Source organism: Punica granatum, chromosome 4, assembly GCF_007655135.1.
Source record: "Punica granatum isolate Tunisia-2019 chromosome 4, ASM765513v2, whole genome shotgun sequence".
In the NCBI taxonomy this organism is placed as follows: Eukaryota; Viridiplantae; Streptophyta; class Magnoliopsida; order Myrtales; family Lythraceae; genus Punica; species Punica granatum.
In genome coordinates this window covers 2,105,362-2,117,382 of record NC_045130.1, presented here as the reverse complement: position 1 = coordinate 2,117,382, position 12,021 = coordinate 2,105,362, and the positions used below count along the sequence as shown (strand labels likewise).

General features: G+C 38.0%; 1 protein-coding gene across 2 annotated transcripts; it reads right to left on the bottom strand.

Annotated features, from left to right (window-relative positions):
- Positions 1–2,419: 2,419 nt before the first annotated feature.
- Positions 2,420–5,026, bottom strand: LOC116202466 (uncharacterized protein At4g22758-like). 2 transcript variants are annotated; one of them, XM_031534037.1, is made up of 4 exons: positions 4,239–4,378; positions 3,866–3,989; positions 3,494–3,701; positions 2,420–3,007 (listed from the first exon to the last, which is right to left on the bottom strand). In XM_031534037.1, exons 2-4 carry the CDS (start codon positions 3,893–3,895, stop codon positions 2,757–2,759), a joined length of 489 nt encoding a protein of 162 aa, XP_031389897.1. In that variant the 5' UTR covers positions 3,896–3,989; positions 4,239–4,378; the 3' UTR covers positions 2,420–2,756. The 2 variants fall into 2 exon arrangements, with proteins under 2 accessions (XP_031389897.1, XP_031389896.1); XM_031534036.1 differs by lacking the exon at positions 3,866–3,989 and having other exon boundaries at positions 4,239–5,026.
- Positions 5,027–12,021: the final 6,995 nt, after the last annotated feature.

The window sequence follows — 12,021 nt, the reverse complement described above, 5'->3', positions numbered from 1 at the left end:
GCTCGTGTACGTGATGAGAAGCTTGCTCGTGGTGGCGTCGGGTGCGTAGAGAGAAAGAAAGGGGGGGGGCGGGGGGACGGACGGGCGAAGTTTCCTAGAAAGTTCGTATAGCCCTTCGTTTTTTTGGTTTATTCATTTACCGAAACAAAACATGACCCATGTGAATGCGATAGTATTGTTAGTTACCGTTGGATTCTTTTCTGGGCCGAAGTTAGGAGGAGGCTCCGGACGTTTCTCGCCAATGTTGAAAACAACTTCTTCCAAATTTTCCATTTCAAAAAAAGAAAAAAAAAACATTTTTGAATTTCCAACATCTTCGGAAACGAGCTTTTCTGAAATATAGAGTGCCGCTTCCGAGAATTGAAGATTTATGTCAAATTTTATATACATTTCGGAAGATTATATGAAAAATGATATATCGGAGAGAATATGGAGAAGATAATATATGTGGTGGTCTATGCCATGAGAGTAGAAGATATTGACAGATCTCAACAAATCTATATAGTAAATCCGCCTATTTATAAGCCACTGATAAGAGAATCTAATTTAGAACAAATATGAAAATAATAACTACATTATTTCTAGATATATTGAGGATATTAACTGCCTAACTAGTCAATATAATCTAATACGGAATACTCTATTTCCTTTCCAACCAAAAAAACAAAATCTATTTCCTAAAAATAATATCTTGAACAATTTAGCTCCAGTCACTTTCCTTGAGCATGATGGTAATTTCCTAATGCGTATGTATCGCGATTGGAGGCGAGATATGTCGACAGGCACCTTTCTTATGCAATTGCTGGGAGCTGCTTTATGTGACTTACAGAGGAAGGATATCTCATCTCATATTTAGGTACACCAAAAATATTGCAGCATTAGTAGATTATTGTAAATGGGACCCGTGGTACAAAATATAGGGAAAAGTATAAAAAAAATCCTCTTGTGATTTGAGATTGTGACAAATTGCACAACGTGCTTTTATTATGAATAATTAATCTCATGTGGTGTACTCCGTTAGTCATGGGGGGTCACGGCGTTAATTGTTTTCGTCCTCAATTTTTAGGGTTTTATCATTTTGATTCTAAATCACTTTTTTGTCATTCATATCCTCAACTTTTCATATTTTTACATTTTAGTCCTAAAATAAAATCGAAAAGGAAGGAGGGATTGAAGCTACCAATCGACGACCTCGACCTCTCCACCGAGGTTGCTGGGACTCGCAGAGGATGCCGACGACCTCGATGATAGGCTTGGGGTCTCTACCCCCCAAATTGGCAGGGATCTTGAGCCAAAAAAAAAGTAAAAAAACCCTAAAAAATGTGAAAAGTTGAGGACATGAATGACAAAAAATGCTTTAGAACCACAGTGATAAAAACCCTAAAGGTTGAGGATAAAAAAATGACAAAATAAACTAACGCCATAACCATCCATGACAAATGGAGTACACCACCAGAGGGTTAATTGTCCACAGAAAAAGCATAAGGTGTAATTTGTCTCGATCTCAAATCATAATGAGATTTTTGTACTTTTTCCTAAAATATATGCTTTGATGACACATGACCCGCTTTTACATATGTTCGATGTAACCTTGTGGGTTACCATCTAGAATTGACCATCTACCGAGATACCGAAAGTCCATATTCGACGGTGAAGGTCTACTATCCTTTCATGGATTCGATTAGGCTTTTTGTTATGCCCATTAAATTGAGATTATATAGTTTTACAACTTTCATCGCGAAAGATTAATCCGACGGTCATGGGGGTTGGTACAGATCTACAGCATCTGACATTTGACGAGAGATAGTGATAGCACTTGAGGCCATTAAAACAGGACAAAGATAGGAACAGCTGAATCATGGGAGATGCTAGTGTGTTTGGTTTTAGAGTTAAGTAAGGTTAAGTTTTAATTTTAATTAAGTTGTAATGATTGTGTTGTTGAATTATGAGAAAAAGTATGAAAAAATAATAAATAATTGAGAGAATTTAATATTAAATGATTAAAAAATTTGAAGAAAATAAAAAAATAATAATAATCGTGTTATTGACTTTTGTTGTGTAGTGAGTAGAGTTAAAGTTAGAGTTAAAATTTTAAAAATCAACCCTAAAACTAAACGGGTCTGTACATGTTGAGCCAACGGCAGAATCAGTAAGTTAAAAGGATGATTGGGCTGAGGTACCATAGTGAATGAAGGTCCATAATTGTAAGACCGACGTGTACCACTACTTTATGAAATGTCCTATTGCAATAAACCGACCAAAGTTTAAAAATGACCGTCCAAAAGTTTGTTGGTTCTACCGACCATGACGCCCATATAATTATACTTTTCTGTCTCCATGTCTTTGCCCAGCACTGTCGTCTTATTTAAGCAATGTATTCCCCAACAAAAATAAATTGCACATACATCCCTCTTAGAACTTCATCCGTATTTTGCCGTAAAAGAAGATTACAGCCCCGAATGTTCTCTATAATGCATATATTTTGATGGAAATTTCACTCGGTGACTGTTCGAGTATGGCTGACCAAGTATAGGATCATCACCAACTATATACAATTAAGAACATGCCTTTTGCCGTGCCTCAATATCACAGCCTATATACAGGAGAACCAGCATTCGCAAGCTGGGTATATATACAAAGTCCTATGTAAGAAATCTGTAATGGAACATGTATCCAGATAAATCGGGATGAGAGCAACACGAAAAAATTGCGTCGCTCTTAAGAATGAATCCAAATTCTGTTTTCCCTTTCCATGATCATTGCATGCAGGTCAGGAACCTCCATAGTTTCCGAGTTCTCCTGACAATTTTCCCGAGCTTGCGGGCTAGGAATCCTGGTAAGGGAATCAAAAATATCGGAGGCGGAGCCACAACAGCATTTGAAGTTGCAGCCACGGGTTCAGAGACAAAGGAAGCAGAGGCTGCATTGCTGCTGTGGGAACTGCTGCCTCGTCGCAGATAGAAACTTCTGCTGCCAACGTCCCCAATAAGTTCCGATTTGTCTAAACCTGAATTAGAATCAATTACATTTCAAAGACAGGAACATAACATATGAATGATACATGTCAACACTACGAATCAATGTCTTATCAGGAAACTCAAAATTCTGATCGATATTAGATTTCAATACAATCTCTGCCACAAGATATATGATTTTTCTTGTTTCATATCATATCCTATTCCATAACTAGGTAATCAGTTCTTTTTGCTGAATAACTAGGTAATCAGTTGGTTGATATCAGTAGTCCCCAATATGATAAAATCCTTAACTCCCATCAGTCCAATGGATTCAACATTGTGACCTCCAGCATATTATCATCTCTATTTGTCTTCTATAAAGCTCCTTCGGGCAGTTTTGCCCGACTGTAACCCGACCACGTTGACATTCTAATCAACAGTTAAATTCAAGGCAAATAGCTCAAGAGTAGGGAGACGTTAATCGAGCAGTTAAAACAAGACAGTTAGACAGAGACTTCAAAGTCAAGAGGACTGACATTGAAGGCTGAAATAGGAGGGGTGAAGCTCGAAACCGGTGGCAGAGCCCCGGTCAAGCTTAGGTGACCGCCCTTCTTTGCTGTACTTATCCACGACCAGCTTAATGGTCTGGTCCACAGTAGACCCCAACTTCACCATGGCCCTGATCGGCCCAGGACTCCCCTCGACCGTTACATTTACCACCACCTTGGCATCCTTGTTGTGTGCCTGAATCGGAAAAAAAATATATATATATATACACTAATAAGACTACAGAAGCAACAACTTTGGACTTCCCATCATCAAGCACACTCGAACCCAAGATTAGCAAGAACAAGAGCATTTGGATCCAATGCAAGACATCGAAGTACAAATCCAAGCAATTGATGTACCGTGTGACCTCTGTTTACGAAAGAGATCATTGCTTCACAGTTGCCGCAGGTGTGATTTGGGATTGCCTAAGCAGCAGCATTACATCGAATATACACAGGGCAATCATCTCAAGACACAATGATCCTGCATGTTTCTATATGGGTGTATAAATCTGTATAAATCGGACTCCGAAGCATTTAATCAAACATTTCCCTTAAAAAGGCACACAAGCAACCGACTTAACATTCCTCCAATTCTTGACTTTGAGCAAAATACTGGAAATAGAAAATGTCGGGCCTAAAATTAATTAATCGCTCCCGACCACATATAGCTGACAAATTCTAACGCAAAAAAAAAATGAAGGGGGGGGGTGAGATTTGAGTTATTAGTCACCTCGGAGCCGAGAGGAGAGCTGCCGGAACCCATCAAAGAAGGAGAGGAAGCAAAGACGTCGGCGCACGTCTGGGGCCTGAAGAGCACGCCGGCGTCGAGCCCCACCGCGCTCCGGGTCGGATCTCCAGCCGGTGGCGAGCCTCCGGCGCCACTGTCATCCCACAGCAGGGGCTCAGAGAAGCAGCGCTTCAAGACATCGACGGGTCTCGGGCGCCTCGAGGGCGATCGGCGAGGGGGGTTGGACCGCCTCGACGGCGACGGCGACAGTTGGGGAGGATCGTGCTTGCTCCTCCGGCCGGCCGGGGTCGGGGGTGGCCGCCGCCGGTGGGCTCCCTCGGACATGAAAAGCTGGGGGTGGCGCTTGGCGATTCAATGAAGGAACGTAATCAGTTGAGGGGAGGAGGAAGGAAGAGACGTGAAGTTGGGTTGAGTGAGTCGCACGTCGCTCTCCGATCAAACTGTCTGTATAGCTCCCTCTAGCTGTTCCCGGTCCTTTAATGGGAAGTTAAATGAAAGATGTCAACGACTGGTAAAAAAGTAGCTGCACCGGGTGCATGAAAGCCCCAGCTTAACATGAATCATGGTCTCCTGCCTCATTTGACCCCGGAATTCCTGGGCTCGGTGTAGCCAACTGTTATTCAACAGTATTTCTTAATGGAGACTTTTCGTTGAGGAGAACGATCACTGTGCTGCTTCCGCATTTCGATTTCTTTTAATTCTTTTATTTTCCTTCAATTTCTTTTATTTTTTTGCCGCCACAAAGTTTGTCTTTTAATTACCGGAATTACCTGTAACGTCTGCAGTTTGCCTCGCCTTGTCCGAGGGCGGGTGGGACCTGCATCTTATTCGATGATGATTCGATGACAAATTACGTGTTATATAAACTGACTTGTAACCAGTGTTATCAGAACCGGACCGGATGATGAACCGGAAGGGGTACGGGGTCATGGGTTTATGGGTCCAACCGGGGGTTCGATGGGTCGGACCGCTCGTTTATTTAAAATAAAATAAATATTCATATTATTAAAAAAATTATGATAATTAAGATAAAAGTATGATGATTTTAAAGAAATATAACAATAGTATAAGAAAGTATCTATATTTAATATTTCTTACTTCAAAATAAATATTTTATTTTAATAAGTACTTAAAAGTAGAGTTAAAAGAACAAAAAGTGGTGGTGGCTTGGTTGGTAGTATGCTAATATGAAAAGCAAGAGATCATGAGTTCAAATCCTTACACAACCAATCAATTTTTACATTAAATAGGGAACCCATAAAAACCCATAGAACCGGCCGGTTTAATGAAATTTTGCTTAAAACCGGCCGGTTCAATGGGTCCGGCGGTTCAAAGCTGCCATTTCGGTTTTTAGGAGAATCGGACCGGACTTGGTGCCGGTTCCCGGTCCGGACGGTCGAACCGGCCGGTCCGGTCCGGTTCTGATAACAATGCTTGTAACATACGAATTTGGAATTTGTGTGAAAGTATCTAATGGTCATAGTCAATTAAATGAATCATGATTCGTTTTGCCTATTATTACTATATATATATATATATATATATAAAAGTATGTCCATTTTAATTTTTGTCCCATTTACTCATGCGAGAAAGGGGAATTGATTTGGTGAAATACTATAAGAAATTGGAGCTAAAATACGCACATGACAATACACGATTTTCTTTGAAGAGTGAAGCCATCGAGCTTTTTTTAATCTTTTAAAAGGCCAGTAATTGCAATGGGCTTAAGTAGTTTAATTTGGTATTAGGTTTTTGGGTCACAAGCCCCTCGATCGACAACTATAAAATTATTAATGTTATGTGCATAATCTACTTTATATTTGCGACATTTTGGCTTTTATTAGAAAAATAGATGTCACCTCCAATCCAAATAAACCTATGTTATGCCAACCGAATAAAGTAAATTGAGATTATCGAAACCTACAGATTCATAGTCACAGCACTTCTTGTGCTTATTGGCATTTTTTTTCCTACATGGTTGGTGCTGGATATAAATCGACCCTAACTATACATACAAGTGGAGAAAATACTCGCTCTCAACCTGAAATTAAAATAATCTTTGATTCGATCATCGTCAGCGAAGCTGTCGGGCTTCTTTGCTTTCAATTCGTTCCTAGGGCAAATAAAAATGTTACTTCGAAAGATCCCAATCTCATGGACTAAGGCCCATAGAAATCTGAAACTAAAAGCATTAATTAATTGTATTTATATGTGGGCTTCGAAGCTACTCCGGAAGATCCTATCTCATTGACTAAGGCCCATCATTCACAAGGCCACAATTATTGGGCTTATATCTTTTTTGTATCATACGTTATAATGTATGTACGATATACATATGCAAATATTCATATTCTTTCCTAATTCTTCTATTTTAATTATCTGCGTCTTAATTTCCTATGCTCTCGCCTTTAATTAGCAAGCCAAAAACTGTAGTTTTCGCTGGCACGAGTTAAAACGAAATCATTCGTCCATCGCAAGGAAAAATGATAGATCGTCTAAATGATAGTTCCATTAGTTCGGACGGGCATCCGCATGCGCCCAGTGGCTCCGTGATATATCTCTCCCCGGCATTTCATCACTCTGCATCATTGACCATCAATTGTTTGGTCCGGTCAAATGGATAATAGTAAATTAAATTATATTAATAGTAAATAAGACAGTGATTTTATTAAGGGAATTTTTGTGATCTTACTTTATTAAAGAAAGAGCCCTAAGAAATTAAGGGACCTTTTTGTCTTGCTCAGAAGGCCAATAATGTAATGATTGGGCCAAGTTCTTAAGGGGATGGCGTCAACCACAGCGGAGGCGCTCTCTCTCTCTCTCTCTCTCTTAATATCATTAAGCATGGCGCTGTTAATAATAACATCTATCTATAGTGCATGGATCTGTCCAAATCATTAATTGTTAAATTAGTGACGTAATATTTCCTCAATTTGTCTTCTCTTTAATTTAAATGTTATGTGAATTGTATCTTACTTTTTAATTATTAGGTATCATATGTATAGCTTAGCTAGGGAGGGTGTATCGTGATTTATGAAGAGCCGATTATTGCCACTTGAAACCTAATAAATGGAGCCACCTCTAATTAATGAGGCATGACTTTCAACAGCTGCCTTGGCCCATCATAATATCATTCTCTCGATCATTATATATCACTACCCATCAAATTTTAGTCATGATAATAATTCCCGAAGCCAATGTGATTTTTTCTCGGGATGATTAATAGACTGTACGTAACTCAAAAACATTATCTAACTTGTTCACTTGACCAAGAGTCGAAGTCGCGATATTACTCAAAAAAAAGGAAAAAAAAGGAGTCGGAGTCGGTTTTTTTATTTTGACACACAATCTAACGGAGGAATCTTGTATGAAACATGTTTTGGTGCTCAGCTCGACTTCGAAATTATACATGAAAGAAACCAGAAGAATTGTTCTTTGATTCTTTTGGATCTAATGTGTATTTTCTTCCAAGAAATGATTGAGCCCTTCTATGCAGATATATAATGTGTGTATGTGCGCAGAGGCGAAGCGGATGTATTGGCAGGGGGCAATTGCCCCCCCAAACTTTAAATTCTTTCAATTTTACTTTAAAAGTATGAGGTTTTTTTTTATATAAAGTTAGTATTTTATCCTCTTGAATTTTAAATTTTTTAAATTTTTTAAATTTTACCTTAAAAATATTAATTTGTCCCCCTAAATGGAAATTCTGGCTCCGTCCCTGTGTGTGTATTTGTGCATATATATGGGAAAAAAAATGATATAAAGGGTTGGGTGCATTTTAGGCGTTGTGGCGTGCTGGATAATTGTGTCGATGAAGATGAGCTTTTGATACGACGCAAAGGAGCAATGGTAAAGAAATTTGAAAAAAAAAAAAAGGATGATTGAGTTTATGGGTGGGGGGAGCTTTCTGGTACGAGCAGTCCACGCAACAAATCATTAGATCACATCGCACATGGTTTTGATCAGACGGTGGGGGCCAATCATGAACCACGAGGTCCCCTCTTCTGGCCCCACTCCCATGATTGGCTCCTGATCCACCATGTCCCCCCTCTTTTCCCGTCTTCTTTTCATTACAACTTTTTCTTGCTTTTGGTCAAAACACTGTTTTATCTTCATCAGATAAAGATTTGTATGTCCTCCTTAAATCTTTGATCATGTGAGGTCCCTATCTATCCCAAAGACATAAGATCTACCAATTCACTTTGCTATATACATGAATGTTCACATTGTGGACAATATATATATATATATATATATATATATCTATGTACAATATATAAAAATTGAGAGGAAATTCAGAAACTTATCACGTAAGATGAAATATATATCTTACCGTGTGATCTTTTGACTCCTTACAAATAAAAATATGACAAATATCTCATTATTATGTTATCACGTCGCTTATGAAAGGTGAAAAGATAGGTATTCATTGAAGGATGTAAGTGATCACATATATGTAATGGACGGATCATTGGATCTTAACTAGCACAAATATAAATTCACTTGAAGAACGACTACTTTCAATAACTATCCTGCAACCTTCCAGAGAACAACAAATATCTTTAAAAAAAAACATCTACTGTAAAAGAAAGAAGCAATGAAAATTGCGAAGAGAAGGTGCAGGGGTAGTTCAAATAATTTAACTCTTATTCTCTTTAAATAAGGTGCCGGATATGAATTTTGTGAATGAAAAAAAATTGACGCAGAGAGAACTTTAATCTTAGGAGGCTGATCTGGCTCTAACATAAATTAATTAGGGTCAATTGAACTTTCAGATATTATGATACACAATGAAAAATTAGTGAAGAGAGTTTCCGTTGACTAGTTATGAACTTGAGTTGTGATTGGGTGATACTTGTATTTAATGGCTTGAAATTAGATGTTTATCCTACCATAACAACACAATGCAAGTTCCCTGAAATATAAACTCATATTTAAGATTCTTTTAATAAAAAATATTACCTTTGCTGTTTTTATTAGTCAACGATTATTTTGCTTATCCAAATAAGCGTAGTTAGCAACTAAATGCTCATGCCAAGAAAATGCGTCTAATACGTTGACAAACACCTTCACGTGGAATAAAATAATAAAATTCTAAATTCGAACCACTGAAAATTCTCGTATGTACTTATTTTATTTTCCGATCATCAATCTCTCCATGAATCTCCTTTGGGAGAACCCAAAAAAAAAAGAAGAAGAAGAAGAAGAAACTAAAGTTCATGCCAATTTTGGATCATTCCGTTGAAATCATTCTGTTGTATGTCTAATGAGTAATCGTCGTATGCAGAAAAACAGTGGAGAACAGCCAGAGTTAATCAGAGATGGATGGTGAATAAAGTCGATTGGAACAATCAATTAATATCTGATAAGGTTTGAGCGTGAGAGTGATGACCAGAAATGACACCATACATTAATTATTAAAACCAAATTAATTACCAGAAGGTTAATTAAAAGGAAGAAAGAAAAGGCATCCAATACAAACAATCCTATCATACCAATGATCATCCGCGTTTTCTTTCTTCCTTTTTCTCCAATTTTTTTTAGGCCATTAAAGAAATTTTCTCATCGATTGATCACTTATTTCGAGTAAATCTCATGTTTAATTAATTGTATGAGTTTTACTTCAATTGGGTCAATTTAGTCATCCCCTTATCACATAATGATGATGTTTGGAATGTTTAAAAACGTGACGGTGTGGTCACTTTCCAGATTTATCTACATGCTCCAAAAGGGCATCCCATATAAATCTATTATTATTGACATAGCCCTTTTTCCGAATTAATATATTCAACCACTAATAAGGAAAAGAAAAAAGAAAAAAGAAGAAGATGAAAACACACAAAGTATGATATACCATGGGCTGTCCAAGGATGATCTTCCCTTCCCTTCCCTTCCCTTCTTCATGCATTACCATATATACAACTTCGTGGTCGATTAGTTGAGACCGGGCATTTGATCTTACGAAGAGGATAAAGCTGTATGAGTGCATTTGTATTCCGTTATCGACTCGTACGGACAATGTTTGCAATCTGATTCGTTTATATAAAATTGATTGAATTTCTTGGTCAATGAATATGAAAAGAGAAGGACCCGTATGCTCGCATATGTAATTGTCCATGTTTTCCATGGGACAGGGCAAGATTAGTGGAGGGGGGGGGGGGGGGGGGGGGGGGGGGGGGGGGGGCATGAGGGATTTGTAAGTCATGTCGTAAAAGAGGAGTGTGTGTGTGGGGGTGGGCGTGCCCCCACCAACACATGAGAGGATCAAACAAATGTCGAGCTTCCTTCCCCTATTTCAAAAGAGACAATCATAGTTTGATATACAGCTTAGGGAATTCAAAAAAGTGCAGTCAAAGATGGCTCAAGCTAAGCTCATTTAAGTCAGTCAATTAGCAAGGTTTCCCCCTGTAGATTGAGCTTATCGAATCCAAGTAAAAAAAACCAGAAAATCAGGAGGAGAACTGTCGATCATGGTAATTATATCTATATCTATATATATATCTATATATATATATATATTGCAGTTAATTCCACTTAAAGTACTTTTTCAAGAACAGCAGTGAATCCGAAATCTGACCCTTTTTTTTAAAAAAAAAATTTCAATTTGAAATTATAATATTCGAAAGTCCAATCAGACTACGACTAATCCAGTCGAGCCGGGTCGGTCAATTAATGAATAAACCTCTCTCAGTGTAAATTTTCTGCATTAATAAGGACTCGAACCCGAAGCATTGCTTAAGCGAAATAAGCGTTGAATCACTTAAATTATCCGAATTTGATTCCGTTTCTTATAGGCAGCCACAAATATCGGTATGACTTGTGAGTAATATTGCTGATATGGACTCTTATCGGGACGCCTTTTTTATTGACTAATCCTTTGGGATACCATTGGAATTCTCAATAATTTTTTCCCTGCAGAATGCAAATTACATCGATCCAAAGTATTATATATATCCTCATTCTAGTAACTCCATTAACCGGGATTACCGGACCAGGCTTATTTAAATTTAGCCGATGTCCATGTCGGGCATGTATATGTAGATTACCACTTACGCTCTAGTTAGCACCTAATCCCTAAAGATGTATAGGATTTTCATTGCTAATTAAAATTGTGTAAACGAGCATTTTATATCCATTTCTTAAATAATCTCAAGCACAAGCAGTCAACCAGCACATATATGCACTCCTGCCAAATCATGAGACACCATTACTGGAATAACGTAAAGTGGAACCTTTTCAATCATGTGGATGGCCTTATCAAAATTTCGAAAAAAAATTTGGGTGTCTAGTCGGGGCAATCACTTCATTGTTTGAGTAATACATTTGATACGCAAAATGTATTCTATTAGTCGAACTCCCGTATTATAGATGAAGTCAGCACACTCGAAGCTCAGTTTACTGCTGATACACTTTCTCGTGATTATATTTTCAACAATGTAATGCTTGGATAAGGTGCATGAAAAATATTTTCCTTTTTAAAAAATAGAAATAATAAAAATACTATAATAGCAGAGGAAAAGATGCGGATCATTTCAGGGGACGATCTTGCTGCTCCTTGGCTACAGACTCATTGAGGTCGGATTCTTGACCTTTGTCGTCGAGATTGAGAACACACATATCGAGAGAGTAACTCTTGTGCAGATAAGCTTACAAATATGATCGTGGAGTACCCACTCGGCACGCATATTATTCACTTAGTTTCTAATGGGTATTTTAACTGCTGTTAGACGATATTATAGGGGTCAACATGCCCGTCTTATCCTTA